At 26.6% G+C, this 27,285-nt stretch overlaps 1 protein-coding gene and 1 long non-coding RNA gene across 9 annotated transcripts; one reads left to right on the top strand and one right to left on the bottom strand.

Moving 5' to 3' along the window:
- Window positions 1-702: 702 nt before the first annotated feature.
- On the bottom strand, window positions 703-13,527 carry LOC135929443 (cell division cycle protein 27 homolog). Its single transcript, XM_065466028.1, has 7 exons — window positions 11,979-13,527; window positions 6,792-6,964; window positions 5,979-6,212; window positions 4,063-4,190; window positions 3,392-3,509; window positions 1,502-1,708; window positions 703-1,325 (listed from the first exon to the last, which is right to left on the bottom strand). Exons 1-7 carry the CDS (start codon window positions 13,501-13,503, stop codon window positions 747-749), a joined length of 2,964 nt encoding a protein of 987 aa, XP_065322100.1. The 5' UTR covers window positions 13,504-13,527; the 3' UTR covers window positions 703-746.
- A 1,995-nt stretch (window positions 13,528-15,522) lies between these two features.
- LOC135929311 (uncharacterized) lies at window positions 15,523-27,210 on the top strand. 8 transcript variants are annotated; one of them, XR_010572553.1, is made up of 9 exons: window positions 15,523-15,891; window positions 15,931-16,945; window positions 16,999-17,062; window positions 17,296-17,370; window positions 17,419-17,484; window positions 17,527-17,597; window positions 18,240-18,330; window positions 18,763-18,917; window positions 18,977-19,636. It is a non-coding gene; the product is annotated as an uncharacterized LOC135929311 (long non-coding RNA). The 8 variants fall into 8 exon arrangements; XR_010572559.1 differs by lacking the exon at window positions 15,523-15,891 and adding an exon at window positions 26,020-27,210 and having other exon boundaries at window positions 15,900-16,945; window positions 18,977-19,396; XR_010572558.1 differs by lacking the exon at window positions 15,523-15,891 and adding an exon at window positions 24,838-24,939 and having other exon boundaries at window positions 15,900-16,945; window positions 18,977-19,396.
- The last annotated feature ends 75 nt before the right edge of the window (window positions 27,211-27,285 follow it).

Below are 27,285 nucleotides of genomic sequence, written 5' to 3'. Positions count from 1 at the left end.
TATATCAGAACTCGAGGCTTATTTTTTAAAACAAAATATTCAACAAATTACTATTTTAATATATGATTTTATTATGGGAACTTGTAGTCCCCAGTTCCTTAAAAGAGTGCCTTTATATTTTTATATTAACTTTTTATTATAATTTAAAAAATAAAAATTCAATCTCTCAGGCTGTAGCTTTGATATTTTTATAATTTGTGGTAGTCATACTTGTGGCATCTTTGGAAAATGTGACACCAAAATAAAATAGATTTATTATGGTGAAATTGAAACAATTAAAATAGCTGTTTATCTCATACGCCAAGTTTAAGTGATTGTTTAATATGAAGTGCGCTTTTACAATTGAAAATAGAAAATGGAGGCCTCCCGTTTTTTATTTTTAAAGTTATAATTTGTAACCAATTTTTTATGTATAAATTTTAATGCATTAATTATGGGTTTTAAAAAAGAAAACAAATTTTCTCTAGATATCAAAAAAGTAATTTAAAAGGTTTAGATATTCTATCAGCAAACTCATATTCATGCCAAACTATATACTATAATAATGCATTTGTAAATGAAGGGGTTAAGAATAAAAAAATAATTTACCTAATCATGTTTATTTGCTATAAAATTGAGAAAACATGCTTTATTAAATAAAATAAAAAATATTTCAAAATAAATAGTCATATAATTTTTTCTTATAATATAAAGTAGTTATGATAGCATTGCTATCTAATAATCATAATAATAAAATATTCCTTCATTTAATCTAGCTCCATGTATCTTGAACTAGAAGCTATCTGATTAGAATTAAAGTTATAATCCAACGAACACTCATTAACACTATTATCATTATTTGAACTAATATCGCAACTATTCTTAATTGGTTTTAAAATTTTATAGTTATGGTTATGTTTATCATGTAGATTATCTAATACAAGGGATAAATGAGCTTGCAAGTTAGGTATCAGCTCGCTGTCGTTCCCATTTGATAACAATAAATGACTCGCAATTTTTATATTAGGCTCAAATACGCCAGAATTGTGTTGCATTAAATATGAGTTTTTCGATTCGGACGTTTCGTCAAGTCTCAATTCTTCATTATTGGCGAAAGAATAGTTTTGACTACCCTCAATTGTATTTTGTGTTATAAGATCCGTAGAATGAAGGTTTATTTCTAAAGAGGTGGTGATCCTATCAATATCTTGTCTAATCTTGTCCTTGTTCGAAAAATTACCTATAGTATTGGGACCAATTTTTCCACGTTGATGCCTCTGTTCCATGCACAGGGCCCAGTCTAGATATTTTAAACATTCTATCTTACGACCCATTTTTTCATGCACCTTCAATATTTTTTCAGATATTATTTTAAAAGTATAAATAGAAAAATTGGTATGTATTGTAAAGAATTTATCAAATCTTACATAAATTTAATGAGTAAAATATGAAAATTGGATCGTTAAATTTTAAAAATAAGTTAAAATTCAGTGATTTTATACTTTACAAAAAGTAAAATAACCTTAGCAATGGAATGGTAAATTTTAGACTCATCAGGGGCTAATTGACTCAATTCCATCAATTCCCTTAAAGCGTCGTTGTAATTTTTTTGGTGATTTAAAAGCAATTCGGCCCTATAAAATTTTGCTAAAATTAGCTTTGGATCACTCTTCAACGTGTCATCGAAACATTTCATGGCCTGATCGTACTTACAAAGTTGTTTATAAACCTGACAAGAATAGTAACAAAAAATAGTTAAGGTGGGCTTCTTTCTCAAAATCGAGTAGTCGGGCTAGTATTTAAACTTACCTTGTATTTTCAATAGTATAGAAAAATATAAATGATAATTTCAGAACTGTCCTTCAATGGGTCAACAATAAATTGATAAAAATAATATTTATAAGTAAATTAAAGTTTTTTTTAAATTATGACTGGCATAATTCCCTTCCAAAAATTAAAAATACGTATTTTTAATTTTTGGTTGAAATAAGTTACTAATTTTAAGATTGAATTTTTTATTTTTTCCAGCTGTTAATTTTTATTCATTTTTAAGGATAGGTTAAAAAATATTAGGTTGCTTTTATTTTAAAACCATTTTTTTTTCACGAGGCATTCTATTGCCTCCTTACTTTATACCCTTATCAAAAATGATTACTATCTTAGACATTGGTAATTGGCCAGAAAAACAACGATATTTAAGACGATTCAAGGATAACAAAGATCCTGCGCTCGATAGAATATGAGGAAAATATAAATGGAACACTCCGATCACGCCTTTTATTTAGAAATGATCAATTAACACAAATGTTCCACCTCTATCTTTCAGCAACCCAACACTTGATTAAAAAATAGGCAGAACAACTAGATTTTCTGTTACAAAATCGGAAATGCGAAAAATAGAAATTTTATTTTCTTTCTTAGATATAACCTTGTTAAACTATTTTTTGAAAAAAAATTAGGGGAAAAAATATTTGGCATTTTTAAACTTCTTAGTTCCATCAAGCTTTAATAATACTGTCTTAGGAGATTTTAGGTATAAACACGGGGAATACTAATAAGAGATTTTTGAAAATATATATGTAAAATTTATATTGTCCCATCATTTTTCTTGTGGTTGAACTTAGAATCAGTATCCTTATTTTTCCCTTAAGGGATGATATAAATCAATTTTCAATCCAAAATATTTAAAAAGATAAGAAAATCGATACAGTAAAAATAAAATTGTAATTAATTTAGTAATATACAAATTTTTGTCATTTCTTACAATGGATTCAATTTATTAATTATCCGATCAGATCTTTAGCCCCTTGAAGTAGTGAAGCAAACTCTTAATCATTCTAAAATTTAAGAGTATTTATATTAATTTTAGAAATATAATCTTAACGACGGGGGAGGATTAATATCAAAATGTGGCCCTTTAGGTAGGCTATTGGCATCATCTATAACCTGCCCTGAATTTATAATAAAATGCTTAGTCCCCAGTAGTGTTGTTAAACGTCTAGATTTAAGCTTATTTTTAAAAACGGTTAACTGAATATATTATACAGAAAAATATTAAGCAAGCCTGAATATTTTGCTCATTGATGGCACAAAGGTTTGAACATCTATTAGCGAAATCTCAAGGCATAGACAATATTTTTCTGGCTAAAATATGGAGTTAGCCGTTTTTAAAAATCGGCTCAAATCGAGCCGTTTAACAACACTATTCCCCAGTAGCTCCCCTTGACAAGAAATCCCGGAAAATACGATAAATTAAAAAATTGATTTCTATAAGATTATATATAAATAATCTTGAGATAATATTATGGTTTTAAAAATCGGAAAAATATTTATTAGTTTTGGTATAATTATAAATCGAATTTGAGAATTTTTTTGTAGTTAAACTTATGATTATGAAATAAATAAAAAATACTATTCCAAGATGGCACATCATAATAGCCCGTTTTGGATTTATCGATAAAGCTTTTTTATAATAATATTCTGATTTTTGATATTTCTCAGATTTGAAGGATACCATACCTAATCCATACCTATTTCATAAAAATTAAAACAAAAATAATTATGATTTGTTAGACATATCGAAATTATGTATACATGTCATGGGATTTAGTAAATCTGAGATTTTAAGTAAATTCTTAATATCCTGTCATTTTCAGTTCCTTTTTTAATTTTGAAAAACTTGATTTTGTCGGAATCGTATTCCATCATGTATAGAGAACCTACTCTGTAGATTATAGACAATTTTGGCGTTAAATTTTGAGTTACTAATAACTTAAATTAATTTTTGTAATAAAGTGTCTGAAATTCATATGGTTAGGTGCTATATACTACCGGCAAAATCGGGTCTTTTAAAATAAAAAAAATATAGACATATATAATTTAAGTTTATTTATATTAGTTATAGAGGTCAATGAAAGTAGCCCTGATTTTGAAACTTCTAGGACATTATATACTCTAGTAAAACTAAATATTGTTTGAGCAGCTAATGTCATTCTATAAACAATATTTACATAAGGGAGAAAAAAACTTAATATAATATTGTTTTTTTTAAATATTTTTCTTTCATTATAAAAAATAGGAAACCAAGCGTTATAATGATTTTGGTCGATTTTGATGGCGTTTTGGAAGGCTATATTACCCATTTCTAAATCTCCCGAGCTAACATATTCATGACCCAGCACAGTGTAAGCGTAAGGCATTTCAGGATTCAACTTTTAATTCATAAATAATTTTTAAAATTAACGTTGGTTTTCTTTAGTTTTTATTTTGTGCAAAAAAACACAAATTTTTACTAGTCCTTATTTTACACTTAAGCTTTAATATTAAATTATATTATTTAATAATTTATGTCATGGTATGCACAGGCCTCGACAAATCATAATTTGTAATTTTATCATATATGTGGTAATGGGATATGGAATCCGTGGGGAATCAAAATATCTCAATTTTAACATCTACTTAAAGTGATTTTTAGATATAAGATTAAACCAAAATGGTATTCCAGCATGTAAAGAGTACTCACGATGTGATACAAATAATTTTGCCTTTGACTGAACTAATTTTATTTATAATAATTATATAGATTTTTACATAAATGTTCATGGCAAAATTTCCCGAAATTCATAGCGTGAGTTCTTTAAACTCTAAGTATATTGGAATGCCTTTCTGATCGAGTTAGATTTCCCAAATTTAAAAATTGTCATTAGTAAATGATTTACCTAAAGGATTTCATATCCTGATACAACATATATATAACACTTAAACAAATAAAATCGGGTAACGATCAATTAATTTATTTCAAAGTAGGTAATATTGTACATTAGCAAAAAATTTAAAATTATTTTAAATATTTCGTTGAAAGGGGAACTATTTTTGGCAGGTCTTTTTTGTCAGACATTTTTTGTCAGTACAAAATTAAACCCATAAAATATGAATTAATAAAACGATCCCTTTAATATTTGTATTTTTTAGCTCTACAATACTTATAAACTATTTAATAATTCTCACTAATAAAAGTAAATGTCCGGTCTATTGGTCTTCATTAAGGATATCAGTCTATTCCAGGTTTTAAGGAATTGGCCCGAAGTACATAATAGAAAATTTGTGTAACTAAAATACTTATACTACAATATTATTACATAATTTTATTCGTGTTTAAAAAGAAATTAAGTAAATTTTGCTTTAAAAAAGGTTTGCCCAAACTTTTCAATTTGAAAAAAGGACCGCATCCCTTGTTTAAATTGAGCTGCCTTTATTTGTATCGTCGGTACAAAATTTTAACTAGGTTATAAAAAAGAATCGTGTAAATTATATTATCATCTGTCCTTTTATTCCATTAATTTTTAAATACTCCATTTTAAAAGATAATATTTTTTTTATATTTTATATATTAAATTTAGATTACCTATATTAAGCAACTAGAAAAGAATTTTTAGTGTCCTGTCCTTATTATTTTTCTATGTGTAACAAGGTTTGACGGTTTTCTCGCGAAAAACTGATTTCTTAAAGAACTGGTCATAGAACAATGTGCACAATGAATGAATAAACAAGTATTGAAAAAAGCAAACCACCTTTTTTAAAATTTTTCTAAAGCCAAGTGGTAATTTGACCAATTTGCACGACATCATAAATGCATTATTTACGCTTTTTGAAACGCTCATTTTGAGCGCACTATAGTAGTATAAATTAATAAGAACGTTTATAAACCGATATTTTGTCTAGGACCGCGCTTCAGTCTTCCAAAATGAAGCCTGAATGGTGACCACTAAAAAACAATGGTCATAAATTATGTTTCTCCTTTATGACTTTCAAGAGATAAATCTATAATTTTAATCTCCACAATTGTACAATAAACATTTTTCTTAATTGCGCTTTTAATAATCCGAAAGCCTACTTAAAAGAACTTATTTTGGCAGTAAGAAACGATTTCTTTCCTAATGTTTAATTTAATGATGAGCATTCGAATAATAATGATCAAATAAGATTATACTGTACTAAACTTGTATAGCTCTCTTGATAGATTTGATGGCCTGCTCGTGATCCCCAGCTAGTCCGAAGCAATTCGCCACTACGCACCAAGTCACGTGCGAGGAACGGTATTCCTTGGATAGAACGCTAGCTAACGCCGATAGCTCGTAATGTTTCTTCAAATGCCATAAACAGGAACTATAAATCTCGCAGCCGTCTATGTTGAAAGGGCGCTGTTTAATCGCTTTTTCGTAAAGGACGCATGCCTATAAATAATATATATTTTAAAAAGTAAAAAAAAAATTGGTGCATCGGATGGATAAGAGTGGTAATTGCATTTTGAAAAATATAGATTAAAAGCTATGAGGATAACCTAATGATACAGGAATCGCGATACAATGATTAATTTCTGTCATTCAAAAAAGAACTACATATACTTTATATAATGATAATTGTTGTAAGCAAGTTAAATTATGTTAGTCAGTTATATAAAAAAAATTACAATTTATTGTCCACAAAATTTAATATCATTTACCCGTGTAAAGTTAAATTAAAATTTATATCGATAGGATTAATATTATAAAACATAAATCTTAGATTAGTAAATTAAAAAAGTATGTGTATTTAAAATATTTTTCTTTCACGAAGAGCAATTTTGAACAAAGCTAACTGTGAATATTTTAATTCAACTCTATATAAAATCCCGACAATATAATTCGCCGAGATGTGGCAGACACTACAGCTTTTCAACGCTATAAACGGAAAAAGATAATTTAAGAAAAATATGATTAATATTAAGAGAATAATAAAGTTTTCTCATATAAAATCCGACATTTGTTTATAACTTTGTGGTAATCAGTCATTTCGTAATAGGTTTTGGCTATGAGACAGAGCACGTAAGGAAGGTCATGGTGGGCGGAAACTAATTGTTGGAATGCATTCAGTGCTTCCGCAGTTTCATATCTCGACAGGTAAGAGTGAGCTCGAGATATTATATTGAGAGCTTGAGCTACATTTCCTTATGGCAAAAAAAAAATATTGGTATACTTGGAAATTATGTTTTACCAAAAATTTGAAACCTGGACAAAAATGGGTTCTAGTTGTTAATATTTTTTTAAAAAGTGGTTCTAATTCCAAGTTCCCAAAAATTAGAAAAAGGGGTTCTGGTTTCTGGTTCATAGATTTGACATGGGTCTGAGGCACGTAACACTTCGAAGAATGTTATCATTTAGGGATTCTAAGAAGTCAATTTCTTGATATAGGAGTTGTGCACATGACCTTTATTATTACACTATTTTTTATAGTTTAGTATATTATTTAAAAAACAATAACCATTTTTTGATAATATTTTTCGACAATATATAGAATTTTTTATAAAAAAATCAATATAATATGCAAATTCTAGCCCTAGTATTTTTAATCGGTTTTCAAATTTATTATTCCTTTATAAAAAAAATTTACCATTCAATGTTTGATGTTTTCAATTTCAAATTTGCGGGTAACAAAATAAAAAATACCTTATCTATCTGCAGAATAATTTTTTTAAAATTGAAACATAATTAATATTATTTTGGCAGACATTTATTATAAGAAATTCGAAGGAAGAAAATGTAAGTGAAAGATTTGAGAAGGGGGAGAAGATTCCCAAAAAAGGCATAGTAATGTTTTGGGTTTACCTTTCAAGGAGTTACTCTAAGCAGCAATAAAAGAAAATTATCACACATTTTTGATTAGCTAAATTAAATTTGTCTTAAAAACTATGTTTGCAATCATTTTTGAGAAATCCTGTTTGTGGTTTTTATCATTATTATCCCCGTTTATGCAATATAGAAATAACTAGTCATATGTTATAGCAATAAATTTGTCAATGTAGATGTTAAAAATTATTTTTTTTTATAAGGGAATCAAATCATTTCACAATTTAGCTTTGAGTTGGACGAAAAGAGTATTCAAATTGTGAATAGAATTATAAAAATGAAATAAATTAGTTATCAAGCAAATAAATAAAACTATATATTTGAATTTTAGTCATGGAATGTTTTTGTTTTTAAAAATAGGAGGCAGTGGCCAAATGAGCTCAAATACAATTCTTTGTATTTTCTATGGTTATTTTATTATGTTTTTATATTATTTTATATTTTTTAGTAAAAATATAAAACTCTATAAGCAGCTAGCAGATTGTAATTGTATTCTCTATTAGATTTTTGTTAGAAAAATTCATTTTTGTGGCAATATAGTGAATTGATCTTTAATAATATATGAAGAGTTTTATAAATAAAATTAAATTCTATATATAAATTGAAACGCGAAAGTGAGATTTAAAAAAATTACTAATCAAAAATATTAAGGGTTGTAAACATTAATAAATTTGAATATAACGAGTTAGATTTCAGGCACTAGTCTTGATCCCAAGTTCAGTTAGGGTTCCAGAATTTTAAAAAAATTAAATTATTATTTTAGAGTAATAAAATATAACAAAATATGAGTTAATAAACAAGTCATGTAATCAATTTATAAATCTTATTTCGTAGTATCATCAATTAACTTATATAAATCTTTAGAAAAATTGAAAAAAATTATTGCACCTTTCATCTTTTTAAAGTAAGGTGCCAGAAGTAAATTATAGTTTGGTAATAACTTTATTTTTATCCAATTCCAAAAATGTCTAAAGATTTTAATAGAAAAATATTATTTCAGCCGCTGGGTTATTTTTGAAAGGATAACTTTATCAATGCCAAAAAAAATTATACTTTTATTATAATTTAGCTATTTTTTACAGTCCTGACAAAATTGGAATTTAACATATTTCAATGTCATAATTAGTAATAAAATATATAATATAAATGTCGTAAATTAATATACCTATGTTCTTTGGCTGCATTTTTAGCTCTGATTATTTAAAGCCCTGCCCTAAATTTTCAAATTTCGTTATTTTGAATATTTTCTCTGTATTTTATAAATTGTTTTATACGGAATTTAAGATAAGTAAATAATATTAAAGCATAATTAAAATGTTTTTCACTATAATATTAAACGGCATAAAAATATGGATTTGTGGCCTTCCGTCTCTCTTAAAGTTGAAATTGTTTTAAACCGTATCATGAATAATAAACCAATTTACACAGTGAGATTTAAAAATAATTAAATAGACAGAATATGAAATTAAAAAATCTTCTTTTCCTATTTCAGAAAGTCTCATAATCATTATGTTTAAAAACATTTATTGTAGGCATTCCCTTTTAGGCAGAATAATATGATTTGAAAATAATTTACAAAATATTAAATTTGAACTAAATTCACATATCATCTCTATTGAAACCACCAAAATATATAATTAAATATATTTTTTATCATTTTAAGATTTATATTTGAAACAGGAGTTGGCATTTATTATTTTTAAATTTAACAATGTTTAAATTTAAAAAAGATAAGATTTTATGTTTTAAAGCTATAAAATTAATGACGATTACAAAAGATTTAATAAGATAGAGGTCTCAATCCAATGTTCCCCTTCATCTAATCTTATTTAAAAAATTTTAAAAATTATCAACATATTTTTTTAGCGCTGGAAAGGGTAAATCATATCAGTAACTAGGGGCTAGTAGAATTAGGTCGAATTAATTATAATGATATAATAAGTATTCATTGGCTACTATTATAGCTTTAAATTCTATTTTTTTCCCCTTTAACTTTCACCTTTTTTGGTGGTTGATAATCAAAAGAATTAGAAAAAAATTAAAAAATTCATTAAAACTTAAACATTTTTTAAAATAAAATATCACATTTTGAAATTTTTTATAAATTATTTATATACAAATGGTGTATTATTGATAATAACAATTATCCTATAGGAGACTTAATAAACCAATATAATCTACAAGCCTGGGGTTTGGGGCTTGTTGGGGCGAAAATTAACTTTTACTAGAATCAATCTTAAAATATAAAATATTAAAATATTTATTAATAGGGTCTTTTGTAAAAAACGACTTAATCTAATCGTTAAAAAAATTGAGTATACCAAATTCCACATATTTTTAAATAAAATACGAATTTCATAAATAACGACGTGTTTTAGAGGTAAATAATTTTAAAACGCCGCTACTTTAAATAAATATAGACAATTAAGCTGGTTTTCTGGTTTTTTGGAAAATGGGTTAAATATAATTTTGTCAAATATAAATCACTATTGCATTGTGATAATGTTGGTTGTAATGCATTCGCGATATTGCATTCGCTATGATGCATTCGCGATAATGCATTCGCTATGATACATTCGCGATAATACATTCGCTGTAATGCATTCGCTATAATGTTTTCGCGGTAATGCATTCGCTATAATGCATTCGCGCTAATATATTCGCTATAATAAATTCGCTATGATGCATTCGCGATAATGCATTCGCGGTATTACATTCGCTGTAATGCATTCGCTATAATATTTTCGCGGTAATGCATTAGCTATAATGCATTCGCTATAATACATTCGCTATGATGCATTCGCGATAATGCATTCGCGGTATTACATTCGCTGTAATGCATTCGCTATAATGTTTTCGCGGTAATGCATTCGCTATAATGCATTCGCGCTAATATATTCGCTATAATACATTCGCTATTATGCATTCGCGATAATGCATTCGCTATAATATCTTTTCGCGGTAATCGACATTCGCGATAATACATTTCGCGGTAAAAGTTTCGCGGGTATTGACGTGATACGGTTGCCTTTGTATACTCTCAAATTTCGTCATTCATTTTTTTTTCAATTAGCATTAATTTGAGTGTAAATATGATTGTCATGTTTGCTTGAATTAGAATGGCCCTATTAAATTGCATAGGCTACAAATTTTGCTGTGTCAAGTAAGATAGCTTAAAAGTTTTTAAGACAAACCTATACTTTTGCCTATTATGAATAAGAGTTTTAAATGTAATTATATCAATTTTAGACTCCATTTTCTATTATTTGGATATCCAAATGTGTTTTTAATATTTATGATAACATTAGTAATGTTTCTGAAGCCTTTTCCCGAGGAATGAAAAACCACAAGCTTTTTTAGTTCTAATTCCTTCCCAGAGCTCTTCAAATTAAATTATGTAACGGTGTCTACTTATCTGACTAAGAATAGTTAAATTAGATTTATATATTTTAAAATATTAATATACCACTCCAGCAATGGGGGACATGGCTGATAAACCACCAAAATCAGATGTCTTATATTAACATTTACAGTAGTTTCAAACCTGGATTCTGTAGGTTTTGAAATTTTGAATATCTTTTGTTCTTAAATTTGATGTGGTTTTGATTACCTAACTGGTAAGGTAGTCTTCAAATAAAAGAGGAAATTAAAACAATAAATAATTTATTCTAATATAATTCACATTACATTTTAAATAAATCTGTAAACTACTTGCATTTTTGATAGAACTGTTTCCTGAAAAGATTAAAATGGATATAACCACATTTATAAAGGGGTTCTGGTTCCTAAATTCATTTGTAATGGTTCAGAAAGTTCCAGTCTAAACTCTGCTGATTTATACCCAAAAAATGTATATTTACCAAAAATTGTTGCAAATTATTATATAATAAAAATTTTAGTTAGAGAAAATAAATAAATTTTAAAATTATTTTTTCTACCTCAGAAAAATTTTGACATCACTTTTATTTACAATTCAATATCAAAACAAAATGTGTCATCAATTAATTTTTGGGGTAAAATTGAATTCTATTTATCCATTATATGGGCTCAAGTTAATATAATTGTGAATATTACATTTTAAAATTAAAATTGCTTAAAATATTTTATATAGAAATGACAATTCAACTAATTTCTTATTAAATATCTAAGGCATCATATATCTTGTGATCCTTACTTAAGGAAAATAATAAACACTCCAAATAAATTTTGGCCAGATCAAACAAATACTAACTCTTTAGTTTGAAACAGGAAAATCATTTTTAAAAAAATTTGGCAAGGTTAAACTTGGTCAACAAAATATAAAAGAATATCAAATATAAATTTAATAGTTTATACTAATAAGATGTCCTCCTTCAATAACATAATTGAGATTTTCAGTTTGATTGCATTTGTCAATCCTAGCAAGTGTATTTGATTTAATATTAGTTTTAAAATCTAATGCTTTAAATAGATTAGTTTCATTATTATCTTTAAGAATAATCCTTCTTTTTGCATTTTTAAAATTAGTTTGTGTAATTTTTTGTTCATTCTTAGAATATGAATCGACTTTTCCGAATGAATCAATAACTTTATCCAAAGTAAGGGATTCTGAATTGTCAGAAAATTTTTTGCGAACTTCATTTGTATAACATTTATATGGATGACTTTTTATTTTGTTTAATTTTTTAGGGTTGATCTTGTTATTTGTAACCCTTTGAGCTTTATTATTTTTCAGTAATTTATCACTATTCAATGTAACAGTATTATAATGGAATGCATTCATTGTAGTACCTGTACCTAAAGTATCAAGATTATATGCCTGAAAAGGAGGAGTTATTTTGTTATCCAAATTAACGTTTGATATAATTAATTTATCATATTGATTTCCTATATCAATAAATGGAGGTGTGTTAATAGGGATTTCTGGTTCGTTAGTTAAATATAAAGAAGTTTGTGGAGTACAAATCTTTTCTAACATATTTTTCTGATCAATTTTGGATAATTTACATTTCCTATGGGATATTTGATGTTTAACTTTCACCTTTTTTGGAGCTTTTAATTTGTTAGTCATGATATTTTTATTATTATTTGTTTTATTTTCCTTATCAGATGCATCACTTGTTTTTAGGGGTGATAACATTTCTGTTTTAGGTGATAAATTTATGTTTAATTTTTCATTAAGTATAAAACTACTGTCTTTGTTATTATTAGTGATATATAAACTATTATTTGCAATCTTGAGAAAATTGGGTGGTAAAATTCCTATTTCATATAAATGGTTTAACTTTGACTGATTCGTTATCAAATCAGTATCAACTAAATATAATCGATGCAATAATTTAATGGCATCCCAATTTAGAAATGTATCTAATTCATAACTTTTAAGTAAACAATTCTTTGCCTTTATATAATTGCATTGCTTTATATAAAAAGATCCCAAAAAATTTAAAATTTGACTTATATTGAAGTCAAAAATAAAATCAATGATATCATTGGGAAATAATTTACTTCTATAAATTGATGATTCAACAATTAAATTTTCAATATCTTCAATTTTATAATTTTTGCATTGCTTAATTTCCTTTTTATTGCTAAATAGGATAGATTCAATTTTATCATAATACTGTAATTCATATGCAATTCTAGCCTTTAAAAATTTATTAGGCAAAAAGCTTGACACATATTTATGATTATATTCAAATAGATTATAAGCCAATTTATAATAATTTTTCCTATAGTAAGATGTGCATAATAAAAACAAATTTTTCTCATTCGGATTTTCTGCAAATAGATGCTCGGTTATGACAATAGCTTTATCATATTCATAATTATTTAGCGACTGAAATATATGAAATACGAAGAAATTTTCTTCAGCAATCATTAAATATTTTGAGATTGAAATTGAAATTAAATGGCTTAAATACGAAATATTTATACCGAAGGCTTTTTAAAAATGATAGGTCAGGTGAAATGATCTATTGGATGTAAATTTTGAAATCTGGATTTGTATTATATTTTATATATAATGAAATATAATATCAAATAAAATGCTTTTTTTAATAATCAGAGTTATTAAAAATGCTTTTTAAATGGATCTAGATACAGATACCGATACCTCATTTAAAAACATATCTAGACAAACAAAAACTCTTCTTATGAGAGCTCAAAATATGCAAACAATATTATTATATTTTGTTCTCATTCAATTCGAACACCATATAAAAAATAATAATTATCATAGTCCTTTTTTTATAATTTTTTCGAACAAATTCTTATTTAAATGAACATTTATAAAATAAAATTAAAATAAAATATATACTTTTTTTAATGCTTTTTCCCCAAAAATGTATAAATTATGATAAATAATTTTAGAAAAAAATATCAATTTTTACATTCTTTCATTCAAATTATTGTTTAAGATATATGCATACATTTTTGGGGGTCAGGGAGTGGGGGGAGGACTAAGGGGGATATATTTTATTAGCTTAAAATGATATTCACAAAAAGTGATAAATTTCTGAAGGGGGGAAATTTATACAGGTATAACAAAATGTATCTTAAAAAATATCTAAAAGCAGATATAGATACCTCTAAAATTGTACATAGATAAGATGCAGATACTTTTTATAAAGGTGCATCTAGATACAGATACCATATTTTTATATCTATACTTTAACAACTCTAATTATAATGTAACAAATATGATGCCCTGATATCTATACAAATTAAAATATATAAAAATATGAGTTTAAACTATATATCTTTCATTTCTTCTTTTCTCTAGGTTATATTTATCTTTAAAAAAATTTTATCCGACTATGATAATTTTATCGATATTTTGATACATGGATCTATTTCGTTTGTTAAAAAGCCCGATTCGATTTTAAAAAACGGTCCTATTAGGGTTAAAACCAAACATATGTTAGCCTAAAGATTTTTCTCATAGCTGGAAGAAATGCTTGGACATCTATTTGCCAATCCTAGATGTTCATTTTATTATTTTAGCTAAAATCTTAATCGGGTTGTTTTGAAAAATCGATCCAAATCGGGCTTTTTAATAATACTACATTTCGTTATCGTTACCGTTAGCCCATTAATATTTATGAATATATAGGTAATCATACAATTAAGTAATTACTAAGAATTTCAAGGAATATCTTTATCCATATATTTATGAAACCCATTATATTTAATTAATTTGAATCTTTGGCAGATTTATATTTCCGCCTAATCACATGTCTAAGTTCTAAGACCAATTTATTTTTGAACAGAATACATATCTTAAAAAATTTTAAAAAAAATTTATTCAAAAAAATTTACTCATTTACAACATTATTCATTAGAAGGGACTATATGATACTTTCTCAGGAAAATATAAATTGGTTTATTTTAATCATACTAGTTTTTGATTTTATTTAAATAAAAGTGGAATTTTTGAATCGAGCGACTACCTACATATAATGTCCATATTAGAGATAGTGAGAGTAGCAATTTGCCCAGTGACGTAGCCAGGATTTTCTCATAAGGGTTGTGGTTTAAATATTTTTTGTTGAGGGCTTCGCTCCCCTAACCTCCCTTTTTATGATAACTCAATTGCCTATCATTTAAATTTTATTTATTATATAAAAATACTTTAGCATAAATAACATTCCTTTTTTAATTCGTGTATTTATTAAAATTTAATTCTATAAAAACTCTATTCAAAAAAATATAATTTAACAATTACATAAATATAAGTAATTCTTATGCAAATAATGGTATTTTAAAAATATGACGATATTATCAAAAAATAAATAATAAACAGTACCTTGATTAAAAATATATATTATAATTTTCCGATGTCCTCACTATGTCATTGTGATGTCATGTCATCGCTACGTCATGTCATCGCTACTTATTTATTTATTTTTATTAATTAATTTATTTTTTATAAAAGTAAGATTCAAGAAATATTTTTTAAATAATGATGGGACTTTTTTCGTCTGCGGGAAAATGGCTGATGTTAAATCGCACCTCCAAGAAATAATGATATCTATCAATTCTACAAATACTTCTATCACTCACAATTTCATTTTCAAGCACACTATATTCCTTAAATATCTACTTTGCGACTACATACATTTTTTATGACATGAAAAGCCTGACTTCTACTCTTCTGAATCAAAACTCTAGTAAATTCTTTCAAATGCATGGAAGATGTTTGGGAGAGTAATGAGACTCTTTTTTAATTGCTGAGGATTATACATAACCCATAATATATCTCTGCCAAGTTATTACTTTTATTCATTAATTTTTTTATTTTTTCTAGATTCAAAGAAATAAATTCTCTTCTTTATTTACTAATTTATCTCAATCAATTCATCATAACTTAATTCTTTCTTATCTTCTCCAATTCTTTACCTAAGCTACTATAAAGTTTAGCAAGTACCATTATAAATCAATTATTTATTTCCTTTAACAATTTATTTTTTCTATATATTAATCTTATTAACTTAATTTAAACAAAATAATATAAATCAACATTTAATATAATTACAACTTCTTTCTTAAACAAAATTTAACTTTAATCCTCTCTTAAAACTCAATTTCATGGATATTTTCTTATTCATCATTTCTCTTGTCTGCTTTTTGCTTTTTCAATTTTCCAAGTATCGTCTGCTTGTTTTTTCCCCATTTTTTTCTATTTCAAAATTCAAATTTATCTTACAATTTACTTTAAAATTTATATTATGTCAATTTTCAAAAATCTAACAATCTACTCCTACAACATTCCTGGCCTACTTTCAAAAACAACTATACTTAGGAAACTCCTTGATCAATATGATATTAACATTATTTTAACACAAGAATCTCTTATTACCAATAATATATAAAAAAAACAAAAAAAATAAATAAATAAATTACAAATTACAAAAACTAATTCTTCTTTCTCTTTACTCCTTAATCACCCCCCCTCCCCTTTTTTCTAATACATATTCCTATCTTATCTTTTATAATAAATAAACATTATTTACAATGTGGATCCTGGCTTATCCACGAGTGGTACCCATCATCCCACTCAAATTAAACGGGACCATGACAGTAGGGTAAATTACTGTCAACTTTGTGGATCCTGGCTTATCCACAAGTGGTACCTGTCATCCCACTCAAATTAAACAGGGCCCAGACAGTAGGGTAAATTTTCTGCCAAACAGTGAATGCAAATTCACTGCTCTGGAGACACCCTCTATGAGGTGGTGGAGTGCCCACTTAATTGTGGGATGTCTCCTTAGTGTATAATATGATATGGTAAGATTCAAATAAAAAGCAACTATTATATCCTGGTAAATAATATTTATAATTTATAAAAAATTTTATTTATTTACTTTTTTTATAGGTGAAATATTTTGAGAAGAAAATCCAAGAAAGCAAGACTCAAATAAAAAGCAACTATAATCCTGGTAAATAATATTTTTAATTTATGATATCAAAAATTAAATATCATTCAATTATTAATTCAACCCATATTCATTTTGAGATTTTTTATTTATAAAAATGAGTTTTTACAAATCAAACAATCATACACCATTATTTTCCAAAAAATGAGTTTTTACAAGGGCTAATATCATAAAATAAATATTCAATTCTTTCAAGTAAATTAAATTATAAATGCTTATATTTTTTTTACATTTAGAATACATCAATTTTAGCTTCTGATGATATTCCCACTCTTTCTAGAGAGTTGAACCTATTATTGATTCCTCTTCAGGTTTAATACATTAATATTTTTAAAATTATTCTTATATTTTTATTTTAGATAACAAACCCTGTCTTAACCTCTCTTAATGATTGTACAGATGCTAATTAAGCAACTATTATGCTGGTAAATTATTATTTTTTATTTATTAAAATGAGTTTTTACAAGGGTTGATATCAAAAAATAAATATCATTCAATTATTAATTCAGCCCATATTTATTTTGAGAAGAAAAGCAAAGTAAGGGTAAATAATATTTTTAATTTATAAAAATGAGTTTTTACAAATCAAACAATCATCATACACCGTTAGTTTACAAAAAGTATAACATCAATAATTTAAACTTTCCCATTCCAGCTACACACATTTAAAATTAATATTTATGAAAATAGTTTCAAAACACAAAAGATTAACCCTCCCTTTTTTTAAACAAAAATACGGTATAAAACAAGGATGTGCCACCTCCCATTTTCAATCTACTAATTAGTGACATCACAAATACCAGTACAAAATTTAGACTGGCTATGCTACGCCGACAACATATATATCATTATTGAAGATGTCAACTAACATTAATTATTTTAACAATAGTCTTAAATAATATGTGAAAAATCAGCCTGATAAAAAATTTAAAAAAACTATTCTATTTTCCTTCCCTTTTAATTTCTTTTCTTATCTTCACCAACTTTTTAATTTCCTATTTCTTTCTCTTTAGCTTCCTTTCCCTTTTAATTTCCCTATTTTCTTTCCATTTACAATACTTTTTGCCAGGCCGCACAATATGTCTTTTTATCTCTGATGAATATTTTGTCTAACTAACAGAAAAATATCCAAAGTACATTATTTTTAGTATTTAACTAAATTAATATATCAATTTTTAAGGATCCTACATTTTTAAAAGCTTGCCTTTTGTCAGATCCACAATTGCTCTATTCTCCATGCTGATTATTTTGTATAACTCACCAAAAAATAAGTACATTATTTTTATTATAAATAATTTTATATAGAATTTTATATCTATCCATAAAATCGATATTTTTTTTATTCAATTAAAATTATAACAATACTCCTTGGACTCTCCGAATGGTATTTTATTTTAATCCTACCTTGTAAAATTAACTTGAGAATTGTTTTGTTTTTACTTTAGTTAACTATCCCCATCTTATTTATAATTGTTCAAATATTGATATATCAGTCATTAATAATAAACAAATGCAAAATAAACCTTTAGAAGAACATGATAGGCTTGATAAGTCCCCAAAAAAATTTTTTTGTTTATAGCCCCCCCAACTACTAGATATATACTTCTAATATTGACTCCTCTACAGGTTTACAGTATATTAATGTTTGTTTAATTTCAACAATAGTTTATTTATATTTGTGGTTGATTTCTTTATTTGTTTAGGTTAACCCAATCTTAATCCCTCATATTGTTATTACAAAACATGATGAATCTATTATTAAAGATAAGCAAAGAAAAAATGCCTATTCAACAAAAGCCTTACCCGTTCTAGAGTTACTGGTGGCCAAGATAATAAGGAACTTTGAACTCCTCTGGAGGTTTATTTTGTTTTTTATCTAATATTTTATATCTATATGTTTATTTTATATTCACCCAGTTGCCTCCAAATGATATTTCTATCACCACTACCACAATCCCTATGCCACCTCTGCCTAATTTTTAACAAATATAAGCATTTAATTCCACTATTATTCACCTCACTTAATATAAATAATACTTTATCCGATTCTCTGAGGAACTTTCATGAATATTTAGAGGGATGTTCAAACGTGAATGTGTAGTGCGGCCAATTTCATTAACATTATTAATGGGAAAATATGCGGTAGTTTTGTCATGGCCTTTATAACAATACTTACGACCGTTTTATGGTTGAGTTGACAATGTCGTTCATTATTCTATTTTAGAGGAGGATACCAAAACTGACACTTTGGCAGAAATATCATTTTGCGTTCTTCTTTTACCAGTAGCCCAAGGCCTCAGCTTTATCAGGACGCAATGGATGTTGTACACTGCTTTGGTAATCCGTCATTATTCCCTAAATGTTGTGATATTATACATTAATTATTTCCTCTGCAGACGACTGTCCAGATTTATTTTGTCGCTTTTTCCATTAAAATTTAAATGTCATAAAGGATTTGCTCTTAATTTTATCAGACACACAAAATAATAATTAATCCTCATCATTTTTAAAAAAAATTACCTAAATTTATATGGCAAGAAAAACAAATTTCTTAAAAAATATATAAATAAATTGCATTTAAGTTTCATTAGTATTGAATGGCATTTTTGTAATTTAAATAGATAGCATTTTTTTGTACTTAACATAAAGATATAGATAACCCTTATCAAATTTTTTGATAAAAGGAGTCAGTGGCGTAGCTAGAAATTTTTCTTAGAGGGGGTCCATACATATAAAAGCCTAATATATAATAAATACATTTTTTAAATGTATCAATAATATGTTATTATAATTTAGTAGATTATTCTCAATGACTTTATAATAAAACTATCCAGAATAATTTCAATAGTAATATAATATCCTTTCACAAACATCAAAACTAGAAAAATATAAATATTAATGGCATTTATTTAATATAAAGTCACTTTTAAGTCTTTTGAACGTATAATCTAGAAAAAAGATTTAGCTCTGGGAGGGGTCCAAACCCGAAAACCACCCCCGTAGCTACACTACTGAAAGGAGTTAACCAACTAATTGGTAAATCCGAGATTTCCCCTTCATGTGATGATAAATTATTTAGAAATTTAACTATCTCCGGGTTTGGGAAAAAGTTTTGAAAATTAATATGGGTTGGACTGGGCTTGAAAAATATTCCTCAAGATTAATATTTGCTTGCACCTGACTTGGGAATATCTTTTACAAATTATTATGGGCCGGGCTAGGAAAAAATTTTCAAAGTTATTATGGGTTGAGCTAGGCTTGAGAAATTTTTTTAAAAATTATAAGGTCTTGGACGCTTGGAAATTTTTTCCAAATATTATGAGCTTGGACCTGGCCTGGAATTTTTTAATGTTAAATGTTAGTCTTATGTAATCAGTAATAATTTACAAAGAATTTTGATATTGGGTAAAAGCTCATTTAAATATATTTTGACTCAAAAATTAGTTTCTACTTTTAGTCCTAATGGGTTGGACTCAATGAAATTGGTTGGACCTAAATGGGGAGGGGGGGGGGTTAAAATTAATATAAATTGGATATGATTTTTAAAAAGGTTACATCTTTCTTAAAAAAAAGAATAAGATTCTCATTCTCCGTCATTTTTGACGGGCTCTCTACTAGTAGTATTAATTGCATAAATGTTAAAAGTTAATACAAAAATTATTAAATGTTAAAACTAAGAATTCATTTTAACCCTTCAATACTCCGGTGAAAAAAATGATGTTAGTACTCTGGTGGGGTTTAATAGACCCCAATTTCAAATGTATATATCTCCTTTTGTATTTAATATTTTGGTTTAATATTTGGATATAAGATAGAACAAACCTTAAACTTGATAAAATATTTATATATTTAAATTTATTATGCTTAGATTTAAAATAATGAGGATAATTATAATTTGTGCCAAAATTTTCTAAAAAACATTTAATTTTATTAAATTGAAAAAATTATTTATCTATCATATCATCATTATAATTCATTATTTTGATATTTATTCTTCATAATAAAAATATAATTGAAATATGTTAATTTTGACATATCACATAAAGTATTTATATGCTCAAACATAATTTTTTTCCCCATATTTGACAAAAATATTTCGTTTTCTCATCTTTATTGCTAGGATACATACTGCACCTTCCTCTTGAGTGGATAAGATTTATATTTTGAACTTTGCCTAATATATTGCATATAGATTCCTTCAAAAGTCAGGACAACCTGATAATATTTGTTGTACTTCTAAATATGGCTTATAAGTTCAAATGATATAATACATATGAAATTACTTCATGTAGTGGATACAGGCGCGTACGCAGGAATCTGATCTGGGGAGGGGGGGGGGGGGGTAATAAAAATTTTTAAGAAATATTATTGTTTTTTAAAAATATCAAGCATAAATTCATAAGACTAATAACTATTTCTAATACACAATTTTAAATTAATATGAATTATAAAAATAATGTAAAGAATCACTTAAATGACCCAAAATAGAAATTTGAATTTTTTGAGCCTTTAAAATTTATATATAAAGTATAAAAAATTTAAATGTTAGATAATATAAATTAATACACATCTTAGGAATAATTGTATTTTGTATGTTTTATATGTACAATGTAAAAAAAATCTTCATTGGTATTGAGCTAATTTTCAAATATCTCATCCTTGCTTGTCGTCAAATGCCTATGAATATTCAAAAGATCCAAACATTTCAATCTACTTACAGAAGTTATACTTCTTGGTATGTTTTTCAGAGACCTCCAGGCCCGCCTGGGCAGAACCGTATTTTAATTTATTTAAATATATCGGGGCACGCCCGTTTTTTAAAAAAACACCTAGACCTACCCTAAATAAAAAAACACCGAGGCCTGGCCTAAATTTTTTTTAGAAAAAACACCCAGGCCGGGCCTGAATTTTTTTTAAAAAACACCCAGATATTTTAAAACAGCCTATATTTGAAATTGTTATTATTAGCTATAAAAATCAAAAATAAATATAATTTATTTTTAAAAAAGCCGGACCGGGCCTGAAATTTTTTTTAAAAAAATCCGGGCCGTGCCCTGCAAATGATATTTCTGGAGGGCTCTGTTATTCTTCTTAAAAAAGAGAATGTTCTCTCATTAGTTTACTAATGGGAAGAGTTGCTAATATATATAATTTTAATACATTGAGAATATAATCTAAAATGTTAAAAAAAAATTTGGAACTATATCAACCATAGTTAATTTTATAAACATAGTTATTCAGCTAATAAGGCATCAAAAGATATTGATACTTTAACATCTTCATGATAAAAACCCAACAAATATTTTTTTTTCTATCACCATCTGAAAAAAGTTGAGTAGGTTTTCATGGAAATAATATTTGCAGATTGGTAAGTGCTGCATGTTACATTAAAAACCATTCATTTTAGGTTATAAATGTAATCTATGATATACTCTTCTACTGATCTTATATTAATGTTTTTAACTATGAGCTTGCCTTGCTGCAAGTCGAGGGAGATTAATATTTAACACGTATAGCTCTTTTTGACTTAACAATAACATATAAAATATGAAATTCTTCATCAACATTAGCCCTAATTTCCTTGAATTCTAATAAAATGCTCTCCGCTATTCTCATCTTCTTAATCAGGTCAATGTCATGTCTTAGAAAATATACATAAAATAGTTGATAATTAAATAATACATTCTAATGAGAAAAAAAATTTTAAGCATTGAATCCAATAATTTTTTTGCTTCTGAGGAAATATTTCTCTCAGGCTATTGTGATATTTCAGTAATAGCAAATAATTGGCTCTTCTAACTCCGGAGACTCTATCTCGTTGGACAAGGTTGCAATTTCTTTCTCCCTGTTGTACAATTTCAGAATAATTATTATTTGACTAGAAATTTGAAAATGGTAGATAAATATTACGCCACTAAAAATTTGGAAATAATAAGTAAATATTTGGCCGGAAAACTTGAAATCGAAATTAATTGATAAAATAACTTAGTTGATGAATGTGTTATAAATGTAATTAAATATATATTTAATATAAGATAGGAATAAATATGAATAAATATAAATTAAAATAAACAATAATATTTTTGAAAAATATATCCGGCATCTGCATTTTTTGGCTTTGGGTAGGTGGGGAGGGGGATTTATCCCCCTGCCCCCCCCTCTCTCCGTAGCATACTCGCCTGAATGAATATTTATGTGTTTGCTATATAATGTGAATTAATTGATATTATGTTTAGAAGTGTGTAAGACTTGCTTAAAATTGTATCATTTGTTGTCATTCAATACACTATATCTAACCTACCTTTAGTCATATTATAAAATGTTATAATTTCAGGCTTGCTTGTATCATTTGTATCAACATTTTTATTATGGTGGAAAGTTGAGAGCATTATGACATCTTTTTCTTTCCTTGGATATGGTAATAATGTTATTTTTTCATATCCAACTCAAATATATGAAAAATGATATTACATTTTAAATAATTTTATTATATTTACTTTCAGAATATGTGAAAATGATAAAAATAATTTGAAAAATGAGATAATTATAAAAAAAAATTTTAAAAAAATTACTTATTTACTTTGGTGGGGTCTTACAAACCCCAGTCACAAAATATTTATATCATAAAAACTATTCAGCCAAAATATATAAAATTTGGAATATAGATTCTAAGATATATTTAATGAAGCTACTGAAGATTTCAGATCATAATAATAAACCATTTTTAACAAATATCAATTCTAGCAAACCTGGGGTCTCATATACCCCACCGGAGTATTGAAGGGTTAAGAAAAAAATTTGATTATAAATATTATATATTAAAACTAATATATTCATATTGAAATTTTTTGATTTGAATTTATAAAAAGAGGTCTATTTTTCTCTGAGATTTTTCTAATTCATCTAGAATCAAATTATATCTAGAATAATCTTATAAATATTTAGGGCTAATCCATCTAAATGTTTTTCACCAGTGATATTTTTAAAATAGGTTTTTTAACCTTTTTAAAGTTGAAAAAGACTTTTCATTAGTAATTGTTAAGGTAGCTAAAATAATTAATAATATTTTGATATTAGCCATGGAATCTAAAGTGCAATTACACTTAGAAAGGGCCTGCAGAACCTTTTTTGGTCTCAAAGAACACTCCATTCTGTCAAGATTTTTTATACCAAAATTCGACATCCCAAAGTAACTTATCATATGAGCCTACTAAATCATCACTCTCCGATTGTCTTAATATCCTCTTATTTTTCAACTGTAATCAACAGTTTAGACTCAACCGGTAACAGAAAATAAAAGCTTTTAAAATAAAATTAAATAAAAATGTTTATTTTATAAAAATCCTCAATCGTAGATGCATCAATATTTGAGCGATTGGATTGTCTAGAACCTGTTCTAGGTTTAAAAATTTCAATCCCAAACATATTAGCAATCTCCTTTACTATTCATATATTTCATGAAATTTTTCATCCACATTCTCTCTGATATTCGTTAATATTTCAACTAGGGATGTACTGATATTTTTATCAGATCGGGCCGATATTTTATCCAATTTAAAATATCGGTTATCGGCCAAAATAAAATTTCCCGATCCGATATAAAATGGCGTCTTTAACAAAAATAAAATGTTATAAAATTTTTAAAAAGAGTTATATTTAAAATGATTTATTTTTATAAATAAAATGGAAATCCATTTTTAAGTATATTTTTTAAATAATAATTAATTAATAAACATTTTGCCATATTGTTATTATTTTGAGATTTCTGTTTATAAAAGGGTTCGATAATCTCTTCAGAATCAGTTTTTAGTGAAGCACCGCAGGCTGACCTCTGATAAATTGGAAATTTTGGTATTTCTAAAAAGAAATTTTCGTTAATGTTAAATATTATTTTAAATATTTATTTCAAATTTCATATACATTTGTTTATTACTTGTTATGTATATAGATTAATGTTTTACTTATTATATAAAAGTGATTTAACAATAAATATTTTATTGAATTGAATATAAACGATAACTGATCATTATATTATATTTAAATGACATAAGTTATGGTATAGTTAAATTAGACTTTATACTAATAAAAAGTATATTAAAAATACAACCATTGGTATCTTTACAGAATACAAAATTAAATATGATATCGGGTCGGTAATCGGCCGATATCAATTTAATATTGGGAATGTCAGATCGGATCGGCCTCCAAAAAGTGGTATCGGTACTCCTAATTTCAACAATATCCGATGCTCTATTCATAACCTCCCTTAAATCCAAATCAATTTTTTGTAGCATTTTGCTAACATCATATGTATAATTAAATAAAAAATAAACACATTGAATTGATATTAAAAATTGTAGTTTATGAATCTTTTTTTTCGCTTGATATATAAAATTCTAGTGCTGCAAATATAGTTCAATAAGGAGTTTTATTGACTCTTGTCTTTCAATGAATCTAGTCGGACAAAATCTTTTGTATCTTTTTTTTATTCCTCATGATACGTTTGAATAGACAACTCCCTCTTCTAGGGATTGTTTTTTCATAGTGACTTTAAACAATAGAATGACAAACTAGGCAAGTTTAATGGAATGCAAAATAATTTTAAAAAAATAATCAAACACTGTATATCAATTATTATTTATAATAATTAAAAACATAGAAATAGTTGTTTCTTAAATTATATTATCAATTTAGTAAATTAAATAAAAATTTTAAATTAAAAAAAAAATTAATTAAGAAATTGTTTTCCCATTTTTCATAGGGGGGGAAGGTTAACCCCCCCCCCCCCTTTATCCCCCATGCCTACTCCACTGAATTTGCATCCTATTTTTTGAAGAGGTAAGGAAGTAGCCATTTAAAGAGGGAGGAATACAGTAAAAATTAACACAATTTGTGGAATAAAGATAAAAATACCTAATAAAATAAATTTATTAATTAATATTAATTTCATTCATTCACAGATGACATTTTGAACAGTTTGTAGTTATACATCAATTTTAATTCCAAAAATGACAACGTGAAATTGCTGTAATTTTGAAAACAAATCATCAATAGTTTAAAAGAAAACGTATTCCCATTATCAGTCCGATGTACGTATGATGCGTCTTTTCATGCTAGTTATCAAGCCAAGAAGAACATCTTTTAAATATATAAGAATAATACAGGATATGTATATGGGCGATACAACAATGGTCTATAGCACAACAGGTACTTCAGCAGGCTTCACAATAGCCGAAGGAGTTCATCAAGAGTCGGCTCTAGCCCACTTCTCTTCATTACAGTAATAGATATATTAGCACAGTCTATACCTCAAACAGTCCCGTGGAATATGATATTTGCAGATGATATTGTGATACTTGCCGAATCCAAGGATGAAATGGAATAAATATTAGTGAGTTATAAATATCCTAGAAAAGCACGGACTAAAAGTAAATAGAGAAAAGACGGAGTATATGGTGATAGGAGAAACAGAGTATTGATATAAATGAATGGCAGGCAAATATCGGCAATTGAAAGCTGCAAATATTTGGGCTCCACTATACAAACAAACGGCACAATAGAAAAAGATATAAAGAGTAAAATTAATCAAGGGTGGTTAAAGTGGAGATCTTTATCTGGAGTGCTATTTGACAAAAGAATCCCACACAAATTAAAGGGAAAAATTTACAGTTCCATAGTACAACCAACTATTCTATATAGTTCGGAAACATGGCCAACCAAAGAATCAGACGAGATAAGTCTACAAACTATGGAGATGAGAATTCTGAGGATGATTGCTGGGGTAACATGAAAGGATAAAGTGCGCAATACAAGAATACTAAGTAGTTTAAAGGTAGTGCCCATTAAGACTAAGTTAATGGTAAACAGACTTAAGTGGTATGGGCACACAATGAGAAGGCCTATAACTACCTTGGAAATAAGGTTGAGAGTTTGGAAGTGATGGGCAAACGTAAAAGAGGAAGGCCAAAACTTCAATGGGGCCATAAAGTTAGAGCCAATATAAAGAAGTATAAAAGAGATTGTATGAATAACATAAAGTGGAGAGAGATGTTGAAGGAGCTTACCACCAGAAAAGGTGAAAGCTAAAGAGAGAAAAAAAATACTTATTATAAATAATCAATTATCATTTTATAAGAAATAATTAATAATTGTAATTTATTATAGTAAACATTTATTTTATTAGGCTACATACTCTCAACTTGCATTTTTTCCCAAAAATTATTTAC

This window comes from Gordionus sp. m RMFG-2023, chromosome 5 (genome assembly GCF_954871325.1).
Source record: "Gordionus sp. m RMFG-2023 chromosome 5, tfGorSpeb1-WG-v2, whole genome shotgun sequence".
Lineage (NCBI taxonomy): Eukaryota > Metazoa > Nematomorpha > Gordioida > Chordodea > Parachordodidae > Gordionus > Gordionus sp. m RMFG-2023.
The sequence above is the reverse complement of the archived record's forward strand: the minus strand, read 5'-3'. Positions and strand labels throughout refer to the sequence as shown.

Excerpts from the sequence above, each read along its gene's own strand:
- LOC135929443 (XM_065466028.1), bottom strand. The coding sequence starts at position 13,503 with ATGATTGCTGAAGAAAATTTCTTCGTATTTCATATATTTCAGTCGCTA. Across the intron at positions 4,191-5,978 it reads CTATCAAGAGAGCTATACAA|TTGAATCCTGAAATGCCTTA; the intron begins GTTTAGTACAGT and ends ATGAATTAAAAG. Across the intron at positions 3,510-4,062 it reads CAAAATCATTATAACGCTTG|GTATGGATTAGGTATGGTAT; the intron begins GTTTCCTATTTT and ends TTTATGAAATAG.